The following is a 24,318-nucleotide window of genomic DNA, read 5'->3' as shown; positions in this document are numbered from 1 at the left end:
AGAAAATTAAGTGAAATGATAAATGTAAGGCTTCATAAATTTTGAGTACTATATGTACATGTTATTCTGTGATTACAAAAAAACAGGGCAGCAGTTAATAATGCATACTACTTGAAGGGTGTCTCTCATTTTAAAAGTATAGATTAATGACTTATTTGAAAATCATTCAAAGAGTCAAACTCTTTTAATAATGGTTGTATAATATGATTTGCTATTCTCAAGATTTAGGTCCTGTTTTTTATCCTGTATTTTCTCCAAAATGATTGCTCCAAGTCTTATACAGCAAATAATATGATAATTCTTCAAAAATAAAAAAAATCAAGAAATTAAGCATAAAATGGATTTAAAATGATAAAGTATACTCAGAACTAAATTGAATATTATAAGCAGGTTTAAAAAAAACCTTAGTACTCACAAAAAAAAATCACCATCCTGGTGATATTTTTTAAATGGTCTATACTTTTTTGCCATTTATGTTATATTACTTTAATCAAATGATCTATGGAATAAAGTTATAGAATCATTTTATATTCACTCTATCTTTCAAGAAATACTGGGAGCATTTTGTGTCATTGTACCATATTTGTGGGGCAAGGGAATATATCATCAGCATTTACAGTGTTATATATGGGTATATATATATATATATTTATATATATATATATTATGTATATATATATATATATTATGTATATATATAGGGTTCATATTCCTTTCCTTCCTTCCTTGTACTCCACTCTTTTCACTTAACATCCAATGAAAATCAAAACAACCTAGAGAATATACTATTGTTACCATTGACGGGTCAGAATTGGTCATTAATCATTTCTCTTTGAGTTCTTGACACCAGAAGCCAATGTTTTCACATTGGTGAGAGCCTCCATTTGGTTCTTTATCCTCTCTCCTCTGTTTTCCATAAACTTCCCCATGGACCTGCCCAATTCCATGAGCTATTCCTGTACATGACTTTTTAGAATTTGCACTTATATTTTTCTCTCCTTTCTTATTTCTGGAATCATCAAACTCATATCCCAGTTACAACTGTTAGCATAAAGGCATTATATGGATCACAGATATGACCAAGAAAAATCATTACTGTGCAGAGATGCTTAACACATATTCTTTTTGTAGGTGCTCAGTTCAGATTCTCAACTTTTACCAGGACAAAGGTTTCAAAACAAAGGTATGTTTTCATCTGAAAAAAAAGTATTTTTAAAGCACTTTTCAGATCCTTTGTAATTTCCCCTTAGCTTTTATATATGCCCTAGGCTATTGAAATTAATTATATTTATGTTTCTCCGTGTGTATTTTTTTTTTTTGTATTTTCAGTGGATCCTTGTAGATTTCCCACTCTTTGAGCCTCCAAGGGCATCAACCCTGTGTCTTATTCCCTTTGAGATCCCTCTTTATAGTTCCTGGTTCAGTGTTCTACGCAGAATGGGCACTTGATCAATGTTCCTGAGGGTTTATCTTTTAGATGTTTTCACTTGAGTTATTTATTAACAGATCCAGAAGAGCAAGGGGATGTGGTAATAGCCTTATATCCCTATGATGGCCTTCACCCTGATGATTTATCCTTCAAGAAAGGAGAAAAATTGAAAGTCCTTGAAGAGTAAGTATTTTGCACTTTGCACATTCTGGTCACATTGCCACTTCTGGTCTTTCTTCTCTATTCCATCAAAGTCTGTTCATTTTATCACAGCTTTTATTTTCTAGTAATTCAGTTTTAACCAGATGTTTGTCATGTGAAAGTGAAACCACAACTTTGCTACTAAGTGTAGTTTGGTGTTTAGATAGGAAAAGCTTTTAAGCTTTACTGTTAGAATTCTTTTGTTAGTCTCACTTTGTAAAAAAAATGTCATTTTTTTGGTGTGTTGTACAACTTTAGCAAATTTTTGTGTTTGAGTAGACTTCAAGCACTGTTAAAATTAGTTTGGTTTTTTGAGCCTAAAGTAAATAAGGCTCTAAAACCAACCACTCTTATTTGGAAAGCCCATACTTAGCATTAATACTATTTCTTTGTTATATACACAGTATCTCATTTTTCTCCTTATTCCCCTAACCCCTTCTGCTTTTTTCCTTTTACTTAGCCTAGTTAGAAGACTAGCTTCTGAACTGAGAATAAGACATTCCATATATTTTAATCTTAACTAACTCTAGTACAAACCAACCTGCTTTAGATACAAATATTATAATTTGAAGTGTTGATTAGATTTGAAAAGGGAAAACTATAAACATCCCCATTCAAGTTGTGACCAAAGATTTCTTTTCTTACTCTGTGGTGGCATCAGAGAATTTAATAGCAGTTCATACTTCTCAACAATTTGCAAAGCAGACAAATCATGTAATGTAATTCTCTTCTTTTTATTTGTTTCCCCTCACATACAGTTGACTCTATATAACTTCTTTGTAAAAACTGGAGAATGAGGAAATGACTCATTACATTGGAATGTTTTTATTGAGTTTTTCTATAATAATGTTGCTATAGAAACCAGGTATTTTAATAAGGAAGGGTGACTCTTGTCTCATTTTCTTTTTCTTTTTAAATTTGTTACAAAAATAATGATACATCTTTCTCTTGACTGAATTGAGCTAAATAACTGATTTATACCCAAATAGTATTTCATATATGTATGTTTATATATATATATATATATATACATATCTATATAGAAAGATATATTTCTAAAATATGGTAGCATGATCTATTAAAACTACTTTGTACAACACTAAACAAAATAACCCACAGTTGGGGTTATGAGTCAATGCTTAACATATAATCCATATTTGACCTATATTTGGACTCAACAAAGAGGATAATGATATTTGTACTTAAATCCTGAAGTTCTAGGTTCAATGTGCCAAAAAAACCCAATAAGCAGTTCTTGAAATATTGATATAAATATTCTTTTATACATATTTTTCTTCCAGGCATGGAGAATGGTGGAAAGCTAAATCTCTTTCAACCAAGAGAGAAGGCTTCATTCCCAGCAATTATGTAGCAAAAGTCAACACTTTGGAAACAGAGGAGTAAGTTCTTCCAAAATTTCATTTAACTGATGCACTCTCTATTGTTGCTTTTAACTTTATTTATGCCATTTTCTCCTGAGGAAATACCATCTATAAACTGCTTCAAATTTCTTTTTAGATGGTTCTTTAAGGATATAACTCGGAAAGATGCTGAAAGACAACTTCTGGCACCAGGAAATAGTGCAGGAGCATTTCTTATCCGAGAAAGTGAAACATTAAAAGGTGGGACATTTATTTTATTTCACAAAATATTATTCCTGAAGCAATTTAATGAAGCTATTTTAAACTCAGCTAAATGAAAAATAAGTCAACAGATAGCAAAAGCTTAAAGCTTTAAAATTTGAGGGATTATAGTAATGTAGGGTTTCATCTTATTCTTTTGAGGATAGATATACATCTATCTATTGGATAAGATCATTGTGAGCTTGTTTTGCTTAACTGTGCTATTTCCTCTTCTTGTATGAGGAAATGCTTATATTTGCTGGTATATTTTTTAAAAAAATTTTAAGAGTGTTAATTGTGTACACTGCTATAAATGAAGGCCATATTTATAAATATGATCCTTTTTTAAAATATAAAGCCTTGAAATATTTTTCAAGCATTTTTAAAATGTAATTTAGGTGGCCCAAAGCATAGAGTGATGGGGCTAGAGTAAGAAAGAAGTGAGTTCAAATCCAGCATTAAGCACCTACTAGTAGTTTGACTCTGAACAAGTCACTTAATCTTCATCTGTAAAATGGCGATAATAATAGTTTCTACTCTCATGGTTGATGTGAGGACAAAATGAGCTAATATTTGTAAAGGGCTTTGCATAATACCTGTCACATATAAATTACTATATAACTGTTAGCTAGTATTATTATCAAAAGAAATTAAATCCATAAATTATGTTCCCTTTTATTTTAAAACAAAGTATTAAAAAGCCATTATGAGAGAACAAAAATAGTTTATTTGATAAGATTCTCAAAAGATTGATACTGTATATCTTTTAATATATTTCTAGACCCTAAAATTTGATCAGTGGTGGAAAACAAATTTAACTTATGCTAAAGAATAGATTAAATTCTCCAAACTCTTTGACTTAGAGGACTCATTACTAGGCAAAAACCCTAAAGAAGTCAAAGGTTAAAAAAAGTCTCATGTATTTGAAAACATTATGCAGCACTTTTTTTTTTTAAATAGAAAAGAACTAGAAACAAAGTAGATACTGGCTAGGGAGTAGCAAAACATGTTGCTAGACATAAATGTAATACAAGATGAATTTGATCTAAGAAAAGATTAATATGATTACTACAGAGAAATAGAGATAAGGATGGTCTAAAAGTGAAGCAAACAGATCCAGAAAAACATTGCATACAATGACTAGACAGATGCAATTGGAAAGAACAACAAAAACAATAATAGTTAAAACTGAATGAAGTTGAATTATAATAGCCAAGATTTACCCCAAAGAATATATATATATATATATATATATATATATATATATATATATATATATATATATATATATATATGGAGGTATTTCCCCTAACTTGGGAACTGTGAACTTGGGTCATTGAATATAATGCCAGAATTTTTATGATGTGTTGGTTATTTTAGTGAATTGGGTTTATAGAATTCTTTGTAATAAGGAGGGAAAGAAGAGGGAGTGTGTTAGAGAAAACATATGATATAAAATATGAAAGATCAAAAAAGTTTCATTTTTAAAAAGAGCAAAGGGAAAAAGTTTTAAATTTATTTTACATTTATTATATTTAATAACATTAATTTTCTATAATGTAAAATAAAATGAAAATCTTTAACTATTTTTTAACCTAACTAAAGTCATTACTTTATTTTTTCTTAGGAAGTTTCTCTCTTTCTGTTCGAGACTACGACCCCCTGCATGGTGATGTTATTAAGCACTACAAAATTAGAAGTCTGGACAATGGAGGTTACTACATATCTCCAAGAATTACTTTTCCCTGTATCAGTGACATGATTAAGCATTATCAAAGTAAGTAGAGACAGTAAATACTACCACATGCATTTTTAATGTTTAATAATAGTATAAAATAATTTTTGATATTTAAATCTTTAGCTATTTGTCTTTTAAAAAGCAAATGCTTCTTCATGAATGACTTTTTTAGAAATATCTTGGGGTACAAACATCAATCAGTTAGGGTTATGGAAATTACTGTCAGTATGAAATACTAATGTTTATATATTGTGCTTACCTAGTTCATTGATCAGAAAGAGACACAAGTTGAATTTTACCTAAAGGATTCTTTTCCTGGGAGGCATTAGGAGGATTATTAAGACTCTCTTAAAGGAAAAAATAGAAATAAACATATATTTTGTATAATTGGTTTTCATCATTGTGGTACCCACTGTGTGTACCCTATTTTTGTTGAGACACAACAGTCTAATCACTTAGCTCCACAACCTCATCTTCCTTATCCTGCATATCCATTCGGTTACCAAGTCTTATCCTTTCTAATTGGATAACATCTCTTGTATCTGTTTTCTTAATTCTACTCAGCCCTCATCCTACTTAAGGACTTACATTGCTCCCCTAAATTATTGCAATAGTCTTCTAATTGGGATCTTTATTATCACCTTCTCTTCTCCAGCCCATTATCCCCTTGGCTGTCAAAGTTTTTCTGCGTGATTCTGAGGATGTCATTTCTCTGCCTCAAAAGCTCTAGTGGTTTCCTGTTGCCTAGAGGCTAAAACCCAAACTAATATTTTCCTCTACTCAATCTGAAGTCTAGCCAAATTGGCCTCCTCCCACATCCTCCCATACAACATTCCATTTCCCATGTCTGTTCCTTGGTGCAGGCTCTTCCCTTAGACTAGAATGGACTCCTCCCCACCCCCACCTTCTTTAAATTATTTATGTGTTGTAACCTGCTGGTATCCACCATGTTCCTTTTCCTCCAACTTGGTACTCAACTGTAATTCTCTGGAAACTGTAGATTTCCATGAGTTATAATAGCTTTATAACATCAATGGAATGTTGATATCAAAGAAGATGGACTTTTATTTCAATAAGAAGTTTGGGGATTTTAGAGATGATTGGTACTTTCCTAAAAGTAATCAAACTTCTTTCCTTCTCCTTTTTAATTCTGGGTTTAATTCTCTATCTTTTTGCAGCATTTGTCTCTATCTCTCACACACACATATATTCACATATACATACACACATAGTTTCTAGAGATATTTAATATAACTAATTGTTATATTATGAACAATAAACATTATTCATTTTTTCCTGTATGCATAGGCTAAATAATTCTGTTCCCTTTTGAATGATTCCTTACTTCATCAGCAATTTTTGTCAAACAAGCATGACATCTGCACATATGCATAAAATACCCCCCAAACACACATACATATAAACCCAAAGCAAAACAAAACAAAATTGCATTATCAAATAAAAATATCTTCAAACACTATAAAGAACAACCCTGTCTTTTCATTTAGAAATGCTCCAAATTAATATCTATTTCAATAGAAACCCTATAATTATTTATAGACTAGGGAGGATCTGAGGTAAAAATTAGACTTCTAATTAAGAATATAGAATTTCTGTATATGATGCCATATAAAATACTATTTTAATGTTTTTTTCCTTTAAAATTTAGAGCAGTCAGATGGTTTGTGCAGGAGGCTTGAGAAGGCATGTATTAGTCCAAAACCACAAAAACCGTGGGATAAAGATGCTTGGGAAATTCCACGTGAATCAATTAAGCTAATGAAGAAGCTTGGAGCTGGACAATTTGGAGAAGTCTGGATGGGTGAGTCATCACGGCATAACATACATAGCTCTCCCACATTGTAGATTAGATTATTTGGAATGTTAAAGATGAAACCAGAAGATAAGAATAAGAGTAGTTTCTTTGTATCTGTCTTAGCAAATGTGACAAAAGACAACATTAAGTAGTATCATTGATGACACATACTTGCCTTCCCTTTATTCAGTCAAGATAAGGAAAAGTCTAACAAATACATATATTTTTTATTCTTTTTGACATGATACTTTAACAAAAATAAGTCCTATCTTGTATTCATTTCCCCATTTACAAATTTCCTTTTGAATAGACATTTAAAATGGAGAAATAGGAAATTTTGTTGTTGACTGTTATGCTACAGATTTTGAATGAGCACTTTTCCTTAATCTAGATGAACTGGATAAATTTAAAGGTCAGAAAATGTATTTCTATCTTGTGGATAAAAGTAATATGAATTCAGAACAGGTTTCATATATATATATATATATATATATGTATATGTATATGTATATAGTGAAGTGGGAGTAAATAGAATATTTGAGGACTGGAATTGAGACCAAGGGAAGCTTAAGTAAGTAATTTGCCAATGATCATACAGGGAGTGAATGATAGAAGTAGAATTTTGCCATTAGTGAACTTAATTGTTCTGCCTTAATCATTTCTATTTCCATTTGATTCTTGTAAAATAAAAAATACTGCAAAGATACAGAAACATTCAGGCATGAAGGCTTGAAGGTTGAGAATTTGGGGGATCACTGGTTACTTGAAGGAAAGGGACACATAAAAAAAAGAAAAAAGGAGGTTAGGGAGTCCCAAACTCAAATTTTACCCACTTCAAAGTTTTCTTTCAAAAAAAATTGGGGCCAATTCTAAAATAAGAGTTTCCTACTAGAATATTACTACCTACTTTAGATAATTTTATTGACACTCACCAAAGAAATCTTTGAGGAGTTATTTCTTCATCATTGACTGATCTAGGATCAGTTTTGCCAATTTTTCCTTCCCCTTCCTACTATATCACTACAACATAGACCAGAGATTGTATTACAGAATTCATTTCAATAAATTTAATTCAAAAAATGTTTATTAAGTATCTGTTCTGTGGAAATCTTTGAGCAAGACACTGTGGGGGCTATAGAGATGAATTTGTCAACATCATCTTGTTCTTGGCAAGGCTAATAATAAAGTAGGGAATATAAGATACTTTCATAATTAGCTCTAATTGTGGATTCACAAGGCAGAATGTGATGCTTACTATGAGAGGTACAAAGTTGTAAGGAAACATTGGGGAATAGGCAAATTACTTCTCATTGGTAAAACAAAAGCATAGAACCAGGAAAAAACATGCTTCAAGAATGATGAGTAGGGGCAGCTAGGTGATGCAGTAGATAGAATACTGGCCCTGGAATCAGAAGGACCTGAGTTCAAATGTAACCTCAGATACTTAATACTTACTTAGCTGTGTAACATTTGGTATGTCACTTAACCCCATTGTCTTACCAAAAAAAATGATAATGATGAGTAGTCCTTCTTAGTTAGACTATAAGGTTTATAAATAACAGATAGTATCTGGAACTAATCTAATAATTACTAGAATGGAGGTATTTTATAAATATACAAATAATTCACCTAACCAACTTAACTCTAGTGGATTGAATAGGGAAAAATATAGAGTTAGAAAAATTAAAGGTATTTTAAGTTTAGTATAAGCTTAAAGCATCAAACAGTCTCTTCTAGACATTCCAATTTTTATCTTTCTTTGATGATAGCAGATAACCTTGGCTTACTGAACTTTCTTGTAAGTCCATCACATTTTTTTTAATATGCAATATAGATTGCATTCTCTTTCTCTAAGATTCCCAGTAGTTAGTAATAGCAAAAAAATTGAAAAATATAACTTTGTACTTTGAGTACATAGCTGCTTGAGTCTCATCACCAGAATATTTTGCTCATTTTACAGATGAGAAAACTGAAAGTAAAGGAAAGAGAAGTTGAGTGTCTTAGCTAGGATTATATATTTAGAGAGTAGCAGAAGCAAAATTCAAATCTAGGTCTTCCATATTTTTATATTTTATTTTTATTTTTTCTCTGTATCCCTACTTTCTACATATTGAGAAGTCAAGAGATATGATACTCAGAAGATATGAAATCATGCAAAAGATATTTCTATATTGTATATGTTCAAAAAATGTAAGGAAAAATTTTTAAAAAAGAAAAAATATATGTTTTAGTCTGTACTCTTAGTCTGAATATGTAGAGATGGATAGCAGTTTTCATCAAGTCCTTTAGAGAGTTGTGGTAGAATATTAAGTCTTTCACTATTGATTATCTTTCCAATGTTATTGCTACTGTGTGTGTTCTCCTGGTTCTTCTCATTCATTTTGTTTCAGTTCAAATATGTCTTTTCGAGTTTTTCTGAAACCATTTCTTGCAGTGCAATATTAATCTATCATATTCATGTACCACAACTTGTTTACTCATATCCCAATTGATGACATCTCCTCAGTTTCTAATTCATTGTCACCATAAAGAGTCACTATAAATATTTATGTATATAATCCTTTTTCCATTTTTCTATGATTTTTTTGGCATTATTCCAAATTGTTCTTCAGAATGATTGGACTGGCTCACAACCCTACCAATAGTGCATTAGTATGCCTATTTCCTCATATAACCTCCAGAATTTATTATTTTCATTTCTGTCATCTTAGATAATGTGAGGTAATACCTCAGAAGTGTTTCAATTTCATTTTCCTTAATTATTGCTTATTTAGAGCATTTTTCATACAACTGTTGATAGCTTTGATTTTTTTCTCTGAAAACTTACCATTTGGAAATTCATTAATGGGGGAATAGCTCTTATTTTTATAAATTTTGCTTAGTTCTCTCTATATATGAGAATTTATCAGAGAAATTTACTGAAATTTCTAACATTAGCTACATTGGTTTTGTTTATGCAAAACTTTTTAATTTTATGTAATAAAAATACCTATTTTACCTCCCATGAGTTCTGAATATGCTCCCTTATTCCTATCCACCTCCACTCCATTGAGAAAACAAGTTATTTGATATAGGTTACAAATGTGTAGTTATGCAAAACATTTCCTTAATAGTCATGTTGTGAAAGTAAACACAGACACCCACCCAAAAAAGTAACCTCAAAAAAAATAAAGAAAAAAAAAGTAAGCTTCAGTCTGTATTCAGACATCATCAGCTCTCTCCCAGGAGATGGTTAGCATTCTTTATCATAAGCCTTGGGTCACAGCACTATTGCTGTTACTTTGCACATAGTGCATTTCACATTGCATCTGCTCATGTACATCTTTCCAGGTTTTCCTGAGAGCATCCTGATCATCATTTCCTATAGCTCATCATTTCTTATATAATTTCTCATATTATTATTATTTTATTATAATCACATACCACAGTTTACTCAACCATTCCCCAAATGATGAGCTTCCCCTCAATTTCCAGTTTCTTGCAACTAAAAAAGAACTGCTCTAAATATCCTTATATACATAGGTACTTTTCCTTCCCATTTTTCATCTCTTCTGAAATACAGACCTAATAGTGGTATTGCTAGGTCAAAGGGTATGTGTGGTTTTATAGTCCTTTGGACATACTTCCAAATTGCTCTACAGAATGGTTGAATCATTTCACAACCCCTCCAGCAGGACAGTGATGGAATTTCTCTATCTCTTATTTGCAAACCTAATCTTTCTGGACTCCAAGTTCTATATTGTTTCCATTTTGCATTGATGTCTTTGCACCTCAAGATCTTTTTTTCCCTTCCAGCTCTGCATAAGTTATAGTTACCTCTCAATATGCTCCCCCCCATTTCAGTAATAAATGATAGATGGGATTATGCCCCAATATCCAGACTGAGTGTGTGCTTTGGATTTTTGCTTTGGGCGAGTAAGAATATGATTATCAAAGAAGAAAACAGTAAATGGGAACTTATGTATAAATTGATTTTTAAATTTTATCAGGGCCCTAAAGATATTCAATATTGAAGTCAGATTAAAAGCATGTAAAACTGCCTAATTTTGCCTGTCAATTTGGTAGGAGTACTTCAGAAGCACATGGCAAGCCATCTAAATTCTGCCACTTTGTGGGGCATCTGGCTTTAGAGATGTCACTGTCAGCACTGTTGTCAAATGAAACATCTAGGTCACTTGCTAGGAGGAAGGGAGGAGCTGGTGCATAGCATTCTCTTTTCAAACTTATCATCAGTCAAGATGTCATGTATCAGTGAGATTGTGGGTGTAAATGATGAAACAGGAAATCAGTTCTTGGGAAGTTCTGCCAATATGTAAGGTTAACAGTTGAAGGGGGAGATGATAATGACTATCTCTTGTATTTTCCTCAAACTTGCTGTTAAGCTTTTGAACAAGTCCCAAAATACCACACTTCTGAATCTATGATTGTTCTCAGAGATTCTAATTTGCTGGCTTGGCTGATTCATTCTAAAGGTTCTGAATTATTAGGATTAAATTTAATCCTCTTCCCCCAACTCACATGTATCAAAGAGGTCTTTCATGTAGCACAATCCATGTGGTGCCAGTGTTAATGACTAATGAGCTGCAATTCAGAGGGTCCTTGGCCCTAAAATGGACATGGTAGCCCAAATGTTTTCTTAATATCAGCTGTACTAACCATTCCTACCCAATCCTTAACCTCTTGTATTCAGAGACAAAAATAATCTTAAAGATCAATGTTGTCCAACCACTTTAAAAAATGAACAAAAATGAAGAACTTGAGGTCGGGGTCACACAGTATTTAATAGAAAGCTAAGAATATATCTCAAGAAGCCTATCAAGTCAATTATCATTCTCCCTACTTATCAAATGAATTCATTTTGGTGGATAGCATGTTGAATATGTGTGATACTTTTTAGGGACCATTTAGCATTTTGTAATTTTCCACCCCTCTTCCTATAGACTCTTCTTCCTTCAAAGATTTCCTAAAAATAGAGGCCTTGATCCTTTTTTCTCTCTCTTATCTCATCCTCTGAGCCCTCTGCCTTGGTGATTTATTTATCTATTAGTTTCAAATATTAGCCCAAGACATATGACTCCCAAACCTTTATCTTCAATCATGATTGATTAGCATCTCCACCTAAATGTCCTTCCTTTCGTTGTGCCATAAGTTGATAAATTATTCTAAAATTTCAAGAGACTTTATAAATTACATCCCATTGTTCCATCTGTCTCCATTTTACAGTTGAAGAAAATGAATCTCAAGAAGCTTAAGTGACTTGCCTAAAGTTACATAGGTAAAAAGTGACAAAGGAGAGATTTAAACCCAGTTCTCTTGACCTCAAAATTAGTCTTTTTTTCCATTCTACCATGCTAACCCCCTTCTCCCTAAATCCCTAAACCTGCTTTCTTTTTAATTATCTTGGTTGCTGGTACTACTTTTTATGGCTGCCAATTACTCAAACTTAGAGGTATAAAATAGAACCAAGGACTCCAATGTGAGTGATTGGAAGCTATAAATTTAATACCATTAAGAGATAAAAGGTTGATTTTTGATTCTGTCTCCAAAACATGAGTCATCAGTCATATAGATCACAGATTTATTCTGGAAGTGGATCTTAGAGATCAAATAATTCAAATTTACAGATAAGAATGCTGAGATCCAGAGAAGTAAAGTGATTTACCCAAAGCCATAGATAAAAATAGCCAAGATAGGGTTCTAACCATTGTCCTCTGAATCTAGATGGTACATTAATTCTGGTATCCCATACTCTACCCTATTTACCTCTTTTCTTTTTTTATTAATGTCTCCTTACTTTAATCTGGACCCAGATTATTATTGAGTGGTCAAAATAGAGATCAAATTAGATTGGAAGGAAGTATAAAGATAGACAAAGAAACTACAAGCAGTTGCAGCATTTCCAATCTCAACTTCTCCAAGTATTATCTGTTCTCAGAAATGAGTAGATAAGAGTAGAAACATTGATTCTCACCATTCCTTCGAGAACCAATATAAAACACTTGCTACCGTGAAGAAACAGAAAGAGCCCCCAAAACCATCACAATCAGAAAAAGACTTAATTCCTTTGTCAATAGGAGATGACAACAAAAAGCAACATCAAGTTACAGTAAAAACTTATTTGCAAAGTATTTTGGAGGATTATGATCAGGAATAGAATCAATTCCTAAGATATGAGATACAGTTAAGTCAAGTCAGTTAGATGACTTTTGTAGATAAAATCAGGAGAATCACAGATGCAAAGTGTTCTAGGCTTCTGAAATTTCTGGAAAAATCTAAAGACATCAGTGATGATATTTGTAGAACTATACTTAAGTTTTAGATCCTCAGTCCATATTGGGAAGAAGAGATATTGACACTCAAGAATATGAGTTTGGTCAAAGAAAACAGTTCTCTCTCAGTTGAAATTCAGAGTAATGCAAAAGAGAATAATCCAGCCATCCACAGTTCTGAAAACATAGATATAGAGGGATATTATTCTAGTTATGACATGCTTTTGTGCATTTGAGATGGACAGTGAGGTGGATTTCATAAGGGAAATTTCATGGCTAGATAGTCTCAAGATAATCTCTTCCACAGAAATCCATTTTTTAGCATTCATCTTCTCCAATGTAATATGGCTCTGAATCTTAGGATATCACAATCTTGGGAGAATCAAAGTGGTGTTGAGCTCCAAAAACAATGGAAAAATTCATTGTTAATTTAAACAGTGTAGTATATAATCAACAATGACTTGTGAGGAAGGAATTAAAAGGAATACAATAGGGGGTAGCTAGGTGATGTAATGGATAAAGCACTGGCCCTGGAGTCAGGCAGACCTGAGTTCAAATGTGACCTCAGACACTTAATAATTACCCAGCTGTGTGATCTTGGGCAAGTCACTTAACTCCATTGTCTTGCAAAACCCCCAAAATTTTAAAAGGAAGACAAAATTAAGGACAAAAGAATTCAGCAAAAATTAGAGGATGAATGAAGGGAGGGAATCATATAATAAGAAAGGGACTTTTTTAAAAGTGGGACTGCCACCACTGTGCTGGGTGGGATCCTTCATGGAAGATTCCTAGAGAGATAAAGGGTTTGTGGTCAGTATCAATGAGATCATATATCCAACAAATCAGATATTTGCGTGCCTTACTAAATGAGAGCTCACTGAGAACATATGGGCAGTTAGGTGATCTTGTGACTAGACCACTGGTCATAAAGACAAGAATACTTAAGTTCAAATAAAGTCTTAGATGTGTGACTTTGGACAATCACTTAACCTCTCTTTGCTTCAGGGTTCTGATTTTAAAAATGAGGGATTTGGACTGCTCTGAGATCCTTTCCAGTTCTAAATCTATTTACTTGTGACCTGGAATTATAATCATCTTTGAATTTGTTCAAGTACTTATTTCTGGACTTTCTACATTGTAACCCCCCAATAAATATATTGATTTTTTTTTAAAATGAACCAATGTCTTTGAAATTTAGAGAATTCTAAATCTATGAACTCAAAGTTAATAGGGAGCTTGGAAGTATTCTGATGCACTGCCCAATTTTATAGTTGAGGAAAATACCTCAAAGAGGTGAAATGATTTAACCAACATTATATGAAGAACAGTGACAATATTTGAATGTACATTCTCTCACTTTAAATCTAGTGTCCGTTCCTCTAAATCACATACATAGTCAACTCTCAACAAATGTCTCAAATATCTTTAACTGAAGAAAATTTTCTTTTGTAGCAGAAAGAAAATAGAGATCACCTGGTTAATCTTAGCATCATCGATTTAGATGTGGAAGGGAATCCAGAGCCAATCTATTTGAACCCCTTCATCTTAAGAAAGGGAAACTGAGTCCTAAAGAGGTTTCATAATTTGCCCAAAGTCACATAGGTAGTAATTTGGAGAGTTGTAATTTGAAACAAGGTCACCTGTTTTCAAATCCAATGCTTCTTTTTCCCAGACACATGAAATATATTTTCAAAGAAACATAAAATCATATGGTTGGAAAAAACCTCAAGAAATCATCTAGCCCAGTCCATGACTAAATAAGAATCCCTTTATAATATCTTTGATAGCATCTACCATCCACTTGAAGACTCTTAGTAATGAGGACCTTCTTATGCTTATTTTGGATAATAATAATTATAATAATATAATAATAATTTTAATAATTATATGGAAAGGCAACATGGCATAGTTTATAGAGGAATAGTATTATACTCAAAAATCCTGCTCCTTACATATATGGGTTATATATACATATACTGGTAAGATACTTAACTTTTCCTCAATTTTTTTATCTTAAATTTTCAATGCTCAGATAATTCTTTAATATTATAAATTGCCCAAAAGTGCCATGTCTGACTCTTCATGATCCCATTTGCAATTTTCTTGGCAAAGATACTGGAGTGATTTTCCATTTCCTTCTTCAGCTCTAGCTCCATTTTTTTCCATATGAGGAAACTGAGGTAAACAGGGTCAAGTTATTTGCCCAGGATCACACAGCTAGTGTCTAAGGCCAAATTTAAATTCAGGATTTCCTGACTCCAGGTCCAGTGCTCTATTCACTGAACCACCCAGCAGCCCCCATAATTTGCATTAGCAGAAGAATGTTCTTTATCTGGCTCTCCCTATCTGAAGATAACTTGGGTACAGGAAGCTATTTTTACATGTGTATAGATACATAAAATAGATGTATATTTATATGTGTGTGCTCATACATATATAAGTATATATATATATATATATATATATATATATATATATATATGTTAAAAAGTGGGGGAACAATTTTACAAAATATAACACTAAATATGAGACTTAGAAATTATTGTGAAGTTGTTCCTGTGATTTTGACAATGACCCAAAATCTTCTTTGTAAGCAATTAAATAACTTGCAAAAATACTGATACATTTAACGTAGAAATAGTACCAAATGAAAGTAACATATATGATTTAATATAAGTGAGAAAATAGGATGTAATGATGCATTTTTTTAATTTCTCAATTTCACTAAGGACATGAATGCTAAAAAAAGATATATGTAATTGAACTTTGGAGTAATATGTTTTTTAAAAGAATCTACCAAGGGGCGGCTAGGTGGTATAGTGGATATAGCACCAGCCTTGGAGTCAGGAATACTTGGGTTCAAATCCAGTCTCAGACACTTAATAATTACCTAGCTGTGTGGCCTTGGGCAATCCACTTAACCCCATTTGCCTTGCAAAAACATTAAAAAAAAAGAATCTACCGAGAGAGATTTGGTAAGCAGGGAAAATTTTCTTATTTATTATAAGCAAAAGCTGAAGCTTTTAAAATAATTTCCTATTCGGTCAAATGAATAAATAAATTTTTTTGTTAAAAATAAGAAAATTATGCATGAAATAGGGGTAGTTTGTTATGGTTTGTAATATTTTTGTCTGTAAAGGTAATTAATAAATACTAGGAAGTGACCAGTTCAGAGGGAGAGAGGAGAGAATAAAGAGGCTGTTTCTTTCAAGATGTTTCCTCTTGTTTATGAGTTTTTCTTGACGTCTAACTGGGGTGAAATGTTTTCCTCTGTGAATTGTTACATTGTGGGGAAAATTATTGTCCAGTGAAGCCAGGCATCACATTTCCTCTCACTATTTGTTTTTGAGGCTTCTTTGCTGAAGAAAGAGAAATTCTTGTAGGTAAAATTTAAATTTGAGGGTAAAAAAGTTTTGGCAGCCTCCCTGCATTCTTGTCATATAAGGAGCTGGTGCCTACCCAGATGTCCAACATTACTTTTTAAAAAAAAAAATAGAAATTATACAGAGAGGTATCATAGCTCACTAGAGAGCTGGCCTCAAAATCAGGAAGACTGGGCTTCATGGCTTGCCTCTAACACATACTAACTATGTGGCTTAGGGCAAGTCTCTTTATCTTTCATTGTTCTTGGCAGTTAGCTAAGACTGTATGTTGAAGATAAAGTGCTCATCTGTCATGGTAAAGGAGTTTTCTTCAGTGGTGGGATTCAGTCGATTCACACCAGTTTGACAGAACTGACAATTTTATGTTGAGTTTGGAGTACCAATTGATAAAATGTCACTTGTAATCAGTGTTCCTTCTAAGGTGGGTACCTGGGCAGCCGCCCAATGTGGAAATCACAAATTTACATTCCTTACTCTTTTTAAATGTTCATCTGCACAACAGTGTTTTGTAAGGTCCAGTAGTAATGTTCATTCTGTACATAGGTGAAAAAAATTGACAGAACTATGCTTGTAAAGTTTATTTATTCATTTCTTAAAACTCATTGTACCTTTGATGAAATACTACATTTAATTTCCTCAATTTTTTGTCACTTCAGTAAAGAAACATATAAAGAGAAAAAGTACTAAACAACCTAGGGATGACAAACTATCATTTGTTTCCGCTTTGTGTTACACCCAAAATTCCCCTGAGATATTATAAGTGCTGTGGTGTTCCCTGAGTGGTGAGACCAATAGGAAGCTAGGACACAACGAATCAATAGAGATATAGGTTTCAAGGGTTACCTTATCACCCATTTCAGAAGCCATGGAAGTAGAAGGAAAAAGAGTTGAATAGAATGAGTTTTGGTTCTGCATATGTTCCAACATTGGCTGCTGTGGTCATATTGCTGCTTTCACTCCCTAAGAATATGTTTGTTTACTGTGAGTGATATAATATAATCCAGTTTTGTGTACCTCTTTTATTGTTCTTATTTAAGTGTTAAGTATTAAAGTATTAAATGCATGAAATATTAATCTATCTTTCAGCATATTTTTATATACTTTAAAATGATCATTAGGGCATAGAACCAGTTATTAATTAATTTGAAAGCCACTGGTTTTCTTCATCCTTCAACAGAAGTTCCATGTGCCAATAAATCATATACGTAACTCCTCGCACCCTTACAAAATTAATCAGTTTTCTAAATCAACTGTATGAATAAAAAGAAAACTATTTTTGTTGGGTTTTTATGACTGTTATTTAGTCATTTTTCATTCATGACCAACTCTTCATGATCCCATTTAGGATTTTTCTTGGCAAAGATACTGGAATGGTTTGCCATTTCCTTCAACAACTTGAGGTAGTGCAGTGAATAGAGCACTGGTCTAGGGAGTAAGGAGGATAGGAGTTTGAATCAACCTCAGATACTTGCCACTTAGTAGTTGTATGACCTTGGGCAAGTCACCTAACCCTGATTGCCTTGCATACAGAGTAATCTCCAGTTGTCCTGATTCATGTCTGACCTTTGGACCCAGATGACTCTGGAGGAGAAAGTGAGACTGATGATTTAACACAGGACCCTCTCATTCAAATTCACTTCATGTGCTTTTCATAGCATCACCTCCCCAATGTCATGGTCTTCTTTGAGAATGAAGGACAAGCATTATTATAGATGAGGAAACTAAGATCAACAGGGTTAAGTGATTTACTCAGGATAATACAGCTAGTATCTGGGTTCAGATTTGAATTCGATTCTTCCTGCCTCCAGTGTTTAATAAATATAAATAGGCCTTCTTTAATATGCACATCCAAACTGCATTATAGGCTATTGTTTCTGTCTTCTTCAACTATCAGCCAGTGTTACTCAGCAAGATAATTTTTATCACCCTTTGGAATGATCAAAAAAATTCATTTTCCATTTGTGTGGATAACTAAAAACCTAGTAACTACTATTTTTGAAACTGGAGGCCTCTAGTAAATAACCTTGACAAAAGAAGATTTGATTCTTGTGCTACATAAATGGACTCTAAGGTTGAGATTATGAGCTCTTATCCCATCAAATTGAATTATTGTTATTATTTTAATGGTGATAATATCCCTGAGAAATATGTCATTGGTGGTGGTAATTTGTACTTGAAATTACTGTTTTACTAATTTTTCTGACTATAAGCCTTATTAGTATATTTTAATATTTTTAGCAGTTACAGTGTTTCCTGCTATCTCTTTTTTCTGACATTGGGAAGCATAGTTTTTATCTGCCATCAAACTGAATTGCTGATAGCAACTAGTAGTCTGGCTTATTTTATATTTTGTGTGTATGTGTGTGTATGTGTATACATACATATATAATATATATTCACATATACATAAACATGTGTACATATGTATTATATATATATATATATATCTGTATATATGTGTATATACATATATATTCACACTAATAATCCATTGCCTTTAAAAAGAAAAAAAATCATTTTCTAGCTCCATCTATTTTTTTTTAGCAAACTGAAGTCATATTATTGGGTCTTTTGGCAACTATGTATAAAGCATTTTAAAAGAATTTTTAGCTTAATCCCTTCTGGTTTTGAAATATAATGTCAAAAAGCTCCCCTTTTGTAACTTGCTTCTGTTTCTTTTTTATTATAATTTTGGTGGAGATAAATTTGTTTCTTAGGGAAAATATATTTTTGGGTCTTGTGGGTTTTCCTACTGTAATACAAATCAGTTTTTATACCTTATGAATTATTATTTTGTTTAGATGGGACAGATGACCTAAGGTATGTTTTTATTGTCTGTATTTTCTGTCTGTTATGACTTGTGTAAAAAGACTACAGACTTGACTTTTTTGATAGTAGCAAGTCATACTAAATAGAAGATAAAAAAAGAAATCCTTCCGTAGAGAGATCATTTTGACCACTTGATGACATAGAATATAGAATCACCAGGTGGCAATGCATACATATCCTCACCTCATAGCATTAAATTTTCCTTTGGCAATGTTAGAGGACAGATTATTCTTTAAAAGTGTTAGGACAAAGAGAAGCATTTCCAGCCTACCAGAATTTCATTTTCCTTCTATAGTAGAAAGTTAAATATTTTGACACACCTCTGTTGTTGTTTTTTAAAGAAGCTTTATTCAGACCTGTTTTACAATCACAGTCATTCTGGGCATTCTTCTCATTTCCTGGGATCGAAACATCCATTTTAATAAGAAAAAAAAACAGTTTAACTAAAACAGGCAGCTCAGTGACTGACTACTTTTGATAAAGTATATCACTTTCTGTCTTAGGAGTCCCTTGCTCCTCTTAGAGAAGGGAAGTGTGTCTAAATCATTTTCTTGGACCATTCTCAGTTTTTTTGTTTAGAGTTCAATTGCCTTTACTGATCTTTTCATTCACATTGTTGTCACACTGTTGTCACTATATTGTTTTCTCTGGTTCAGCCTAGCCAATTTAAGGATTTTTAAATGAAAACATTAACACAACATTTATGTAATACATTGAAGTGATTATTGCACTAGAAATGATTGTCTATAGTATTGAGCTGGTTGATGGCATTAAAGCTAAGGTCATATGTAAACCGGGTAAAAAATTATTTGGGCCACCTTCCTTTCATTCTCAGAATAAGGATGGACTAAGCATCTCTAGTTAAGGGTAGTGAATTTCACCAAAAGAAAATGAATGCCCAGATCCATCTCTCCATTTAGGAAAGTGATACAATAGAAGACTGTGTACAAATTCATCTCCTAGAACTTGCTTATGATCCTATCAGGCTACCTCCTCCATCACTAAATGCTGGCAGCCCACTCTTGAATAACACCTAATATCTTATCATCTCTATATCACATATGTTAACTTTTTTAATTGAATCATTATGTGATTCAGTTTAATTCAGTTTAATTTAGAATTAAAAGGTTAATTAGAGGTCATATAGTCCAAAAAATAAGAATCAACTTGATGAATGGAATGTATTTATACCATTAAAGTAATATTATTCCTTTTCCCCTTCCTTTTCAGAGAAAAAAATAAATTTATTCTTCACTGAGACCAATCCTCTTCTAACTGTGCCTTTTTTCTCAATCTCATTTGTTTCAGAATCTTTGCCTAGGACTCTTTCTGTCACATATATCCTGAATTCTTGCAGTCTCAAGTCTTTTCTAAGATCCCTATTAGTTAGGTTATTAAATAATAAAGGCTCTTTTCTTTCTCCAAAATTATATTATTATTTGTAGTTATTTTAATAGTTATCTTCAGAGAACAATACCATAATCCTGTTCTTTGAGCCTCAGGGTTTTTTTTATCTATAAAATTAGGGACTTGGATTAGATAAGAGATTCTTAACCTAGACCCCTTTGTCATTGTCCCTTCCTCAGAATTAAAATTTTAAATTTATGAAATAAAATACATAGGATTACCAAGGAAAGCGATTATATTAAAATATAGTCATCAAGATGTTAAAAAAAAAGAGTTCCTGAATCCCAGGTTAAAAACCCTTACACCAGATAATCCCTGAGTCCTTCAAGGCATTATTGTTTCTATTATTCTTTCATTCTACATCATTCTAATGATGGAAATTTGATACTAATCAGGCTAGGGGAGGACCTTGTGGAGTCTTAATATTTACTCTTTATATATGTACCTGTTGTTGCTCTCACCATTTTTTTTCAATTCTCCCTGTTTCTTCCACAATCCACAGACCTGCTCCCTCACTGCAGAAGAGACATCCAGAATGGAGGAAAAACTATTGTTGTAGTTGGATTCATTTCAAAATAGGACATGGAAAAATGTGGGAAAACATTGTCTTTCTGGCAGTAGAGAAATTAAAGACTCTAAGTAATAAGAGAGAACAGATAACCAGAAAGCTGGGGAATTAGAGAGGAGTTGGGGTAATAAAAAATTGAATTCCAGTTTGAAGTATAGGAGTATTTGAGTTATCATTGTAAGTGAAGACAGAACTGATAATTTTGGTTAAAGATATTTAATTCTTAACTACTTTTCATTAAGAACTTAAATATAGATTACAAATCCAACTGAGATATTGAAAGGCTCTTTCTATTAAAAGAGAGAGAGGAAGGGGGCAGAGAGGGGAGAGAGAGAGAGAGAGAGAGAGAGAGAGAGAGAGAGAGAGAGAGAGAGAGAGAAAGGAAGGGAGGGAGAGGGAAAGAGAAACTGTTTATTTGCAGGAACAATTTTAAATAGAGGATAGATTTTCTAGGTTGTTTTTATTTTTCATTAATCATTAATTTCAAAACTTTTAGTCTCAATGTTGGTTTGCCTACTGAGAAATATTGTTACTAATAAACTAATAAAATTTTGCCTAATTCTATGACAGGAAAATAAGAGTTAGGGACATAATGATAATTGTCCTATGAATTGGAAATTTAGAATGTTCGTGATGTAAAGAACCCTGGAAAGAAGAGCATTTTATGCCCTCTTATTATGCACTCCTACTATTATTTTACTTATATTTGTATCTATATTTTAGTTCTTTTTCTGAGATAGTAGGTTCCTTGAGGTCAGGAACCATATCTCATTTGTCAGCATTTAACATGTAGTAGGTACACATATATTTTTTTGTTGAATGAAAAAAATGAATGAACTCACTAATGCATTCTCTTATTTCACATATTAGGAAATTGAGGCACTGATTAGGTAAATTGCTTGTTAAAGGACATAAAGTTAAATCTAAATCGATTGCTCAGATAATGCTACGTCTCCTCCTCTTCCTCTTTCTCTTTCTTTCTCCTCCTCCTCCATCTTGTCATCTTCCATATTGAGCCCTTCTTATTGACAAAGAAAAACAAGTAAATAATAAGTAAAAAAAAAAAGTAAAAATATCTAAAACCAAAATCCTTTTTAAGGTCTAGTAGTCCCCTTCATCCTGAATGTGAGAGAAGATGTATGTTTTGCTATCCCTTTTTTAGGATCCTCAGTTTTTACTCCTTAGGACTTAACTTCATTCTAATGATATCTTTGTATACATTATTATAATTATTGTATATACTGTTCTGTTTATTTACTCAGCATCATACAAGATTTTTCATGTTTCACTGAATTTCTCCTTTAACCATTTCTTTTTTAAAATTTATTTAAGGGAATGGGGTTAAGTGACTTGCTCAAGGTCAAACAGATAGACAATTATTAAGTGTCTGAAGCTAGATTTTAACCCAGGTCTTCCTGAATCCAGGGCTGGTGCTCTATCCACTGCACCATCTAGCTGCCCTAGCCATTTCTTAATATGCAATATTACATATTACAATTGCATACCACTGCGTTTTTAGCATTCCCTCATTTATACTTCCATCAACATTTATTGTCACAAAGAATACTATTAATATTTGGGGATATATTGAACCTTTGTTTCTGTCTTTGACTTTCTTGTGACAAGTAGTAGGATTGCTGAGTCAAAAAATATAGACAGCTTAGTCATTCTCTTACATAATTCCAAATTTATAACCATATCTGAATAAACATATGCATACATATTTATAAATTTTACTTATAGGGCAGTTTCACAGCCCTCTCAACAGTGAATCAGTATGCCTATTTTTTCCACCCTCCAACCAAGACTATTCCAATATTTTATTTTCTTTGCAAATTTACTTGGTGAAACTTGAGATTTCTTTTAATTTCCACTTTTCTTACTATGGTGCCAAAGAATTAAAAGCTAAAGGTGTGCACATCAGATGGGGAATAAATGAACAATTATGGTATATGAATGCTATGCAATACTATTGAACTAGAAGAAATGATGGAGGGGCTTCAGAGAAATCAGAGACTTGTATTAACTGATGTAAAGTGAAATGAGCAGAACTAGGAGAGCAATTTATGATACCAGAACATTATTATAAAGACGGACAACTTTGAAAGACTTAGCAACAGATTTTTGCAATGACCAATCACAATTCCAGAGAATTCATGAAGAAACATGCTACCCACCTCCTGTTAGATGATGAACACAGAGAACATAGTGAGGCAAATATTGTTGTTATTTTTTGACATGACTAGCATGGTAACTTGTTTCACTTGATTGTATATCTTTGTAATGAGACTTGTTTTTCTTGCTTTCTCAATAGGGAAAGGACAGTGGGGGGCGGGGGGAGTCAGAGTTAAAAAATAAATTAAGATTGAATTTTTAGAAAACCTTTAACTGTTTCAAGAACTTTCCAAATAGGAATTCTTAACCTAGGGTCTGGGGACAGATTTTTAGGAGCTCTGTCAAATTTGATGGGGGAAAAAATCTTTATTTCAATCCTTATTAGCTTTATGACTCTCTAAAAGCTTTTAATGGGCCAAAGATATATGGTGAATCTCAACTACTCAGTGCTGATGGAGCCACATTGATTAGTGATAGAGACATGATTCTAAAGAGATGTCCCTTCATCAATCAATGCAGAAGCCACTGACCATTTATCTCAAGTTTAAGTCAAAACATCCCTAGTTGAAGCTCCAACTGAAGAAGAGGTTTTGAATGCCGTTAGGCTCCTTTCAAATAGCAAAATTCCTGGTGCTGATTCTATTCCAAATGAGATCTACGATGTGGGGGGTCCACTGCTCAACAAAAAGTTGACTGAAATTTTCCAGGTTTTATGAAATGAAGAGATTATCCTCCAGGAATTCAAGGGTGCCTCCACAGTTCATCTCTATAAAGGTAAAAGGAATGGATCATTCTGTGACAATCACAGGGGTGTTTCTCTCTTATTCATTGCTGGTAAGATTCTTGCCAGACTCCTCAATAGGCATATCATTCCACTAGAAGCCAGTGCAGCTTCAGAAAGGGTTGAGGAATAGTCGATATGATATTTACCACTCAACAAC

At 32.7% G+C, this 24,318-nt stretch overlaps 1 protein-coding gene across 3 annotated transcripts in view; it reads left to right on the top strand.

Annotated features, from left to right (window-relative positions):
- Positions 1 to 24,318, top strand: part of LYN (LYN proto-oncogene, Src family tyrosine kinase) — a 148,334-nt gene that overhangs the window by 78,988 nt on the left and 45,028 nt on the right. For all 3 annotated transcript variants that reach the window (XM_074199940.1, XM_074199937.1, XM_074199939.1), the window contains exons 3-8: positions 1,132 to 1,183; positions 1,507 to 1,612; positions 2,932 to 3,030; positions 3,149 to 3,252; positions 4,880 to 5,029; positions 6,660 to 6,812. In XM_074199940.1, coding sequence (XP_074056041.1) covers positions 1,132 to 1,183; positions 1,507 to 1,612; positions 2,932 to 3,030; positions 3,149 to 3,252; positions 4,880 to 5,029; positions 6,660 to 6,812 — 664 coding nt within the window. The remainder of the gene's footprint in view (positions 1 to 1,131; positions 1,184 to 1,506; positions 1,613 to 2,931; positions 3,031 to 3,148; positions 3,253 to 4,879; positions 5,030 to 6,659; positions 6,813 to 24,318) is intronic.

This window comes from Macrotis lagotis, chromosome X, assembly GCF_037893015.1.
Source record: "Macrotis lagotis isolate mMagLag1 chromosome X, bilby.v1.9.chrom.fasta, whole genome shotgun sequence".
NCBI classification, from domain to species: domain Eukaryota; kingdom Metazoa; phylum Chordata; class Mammalia; order Peramelemorphia; family Peramelidae; genus Macrotis; species Macrotis lagotis.
This window is presented reverse-complemented; position numbering and strand designations above follow the sequence as displayed.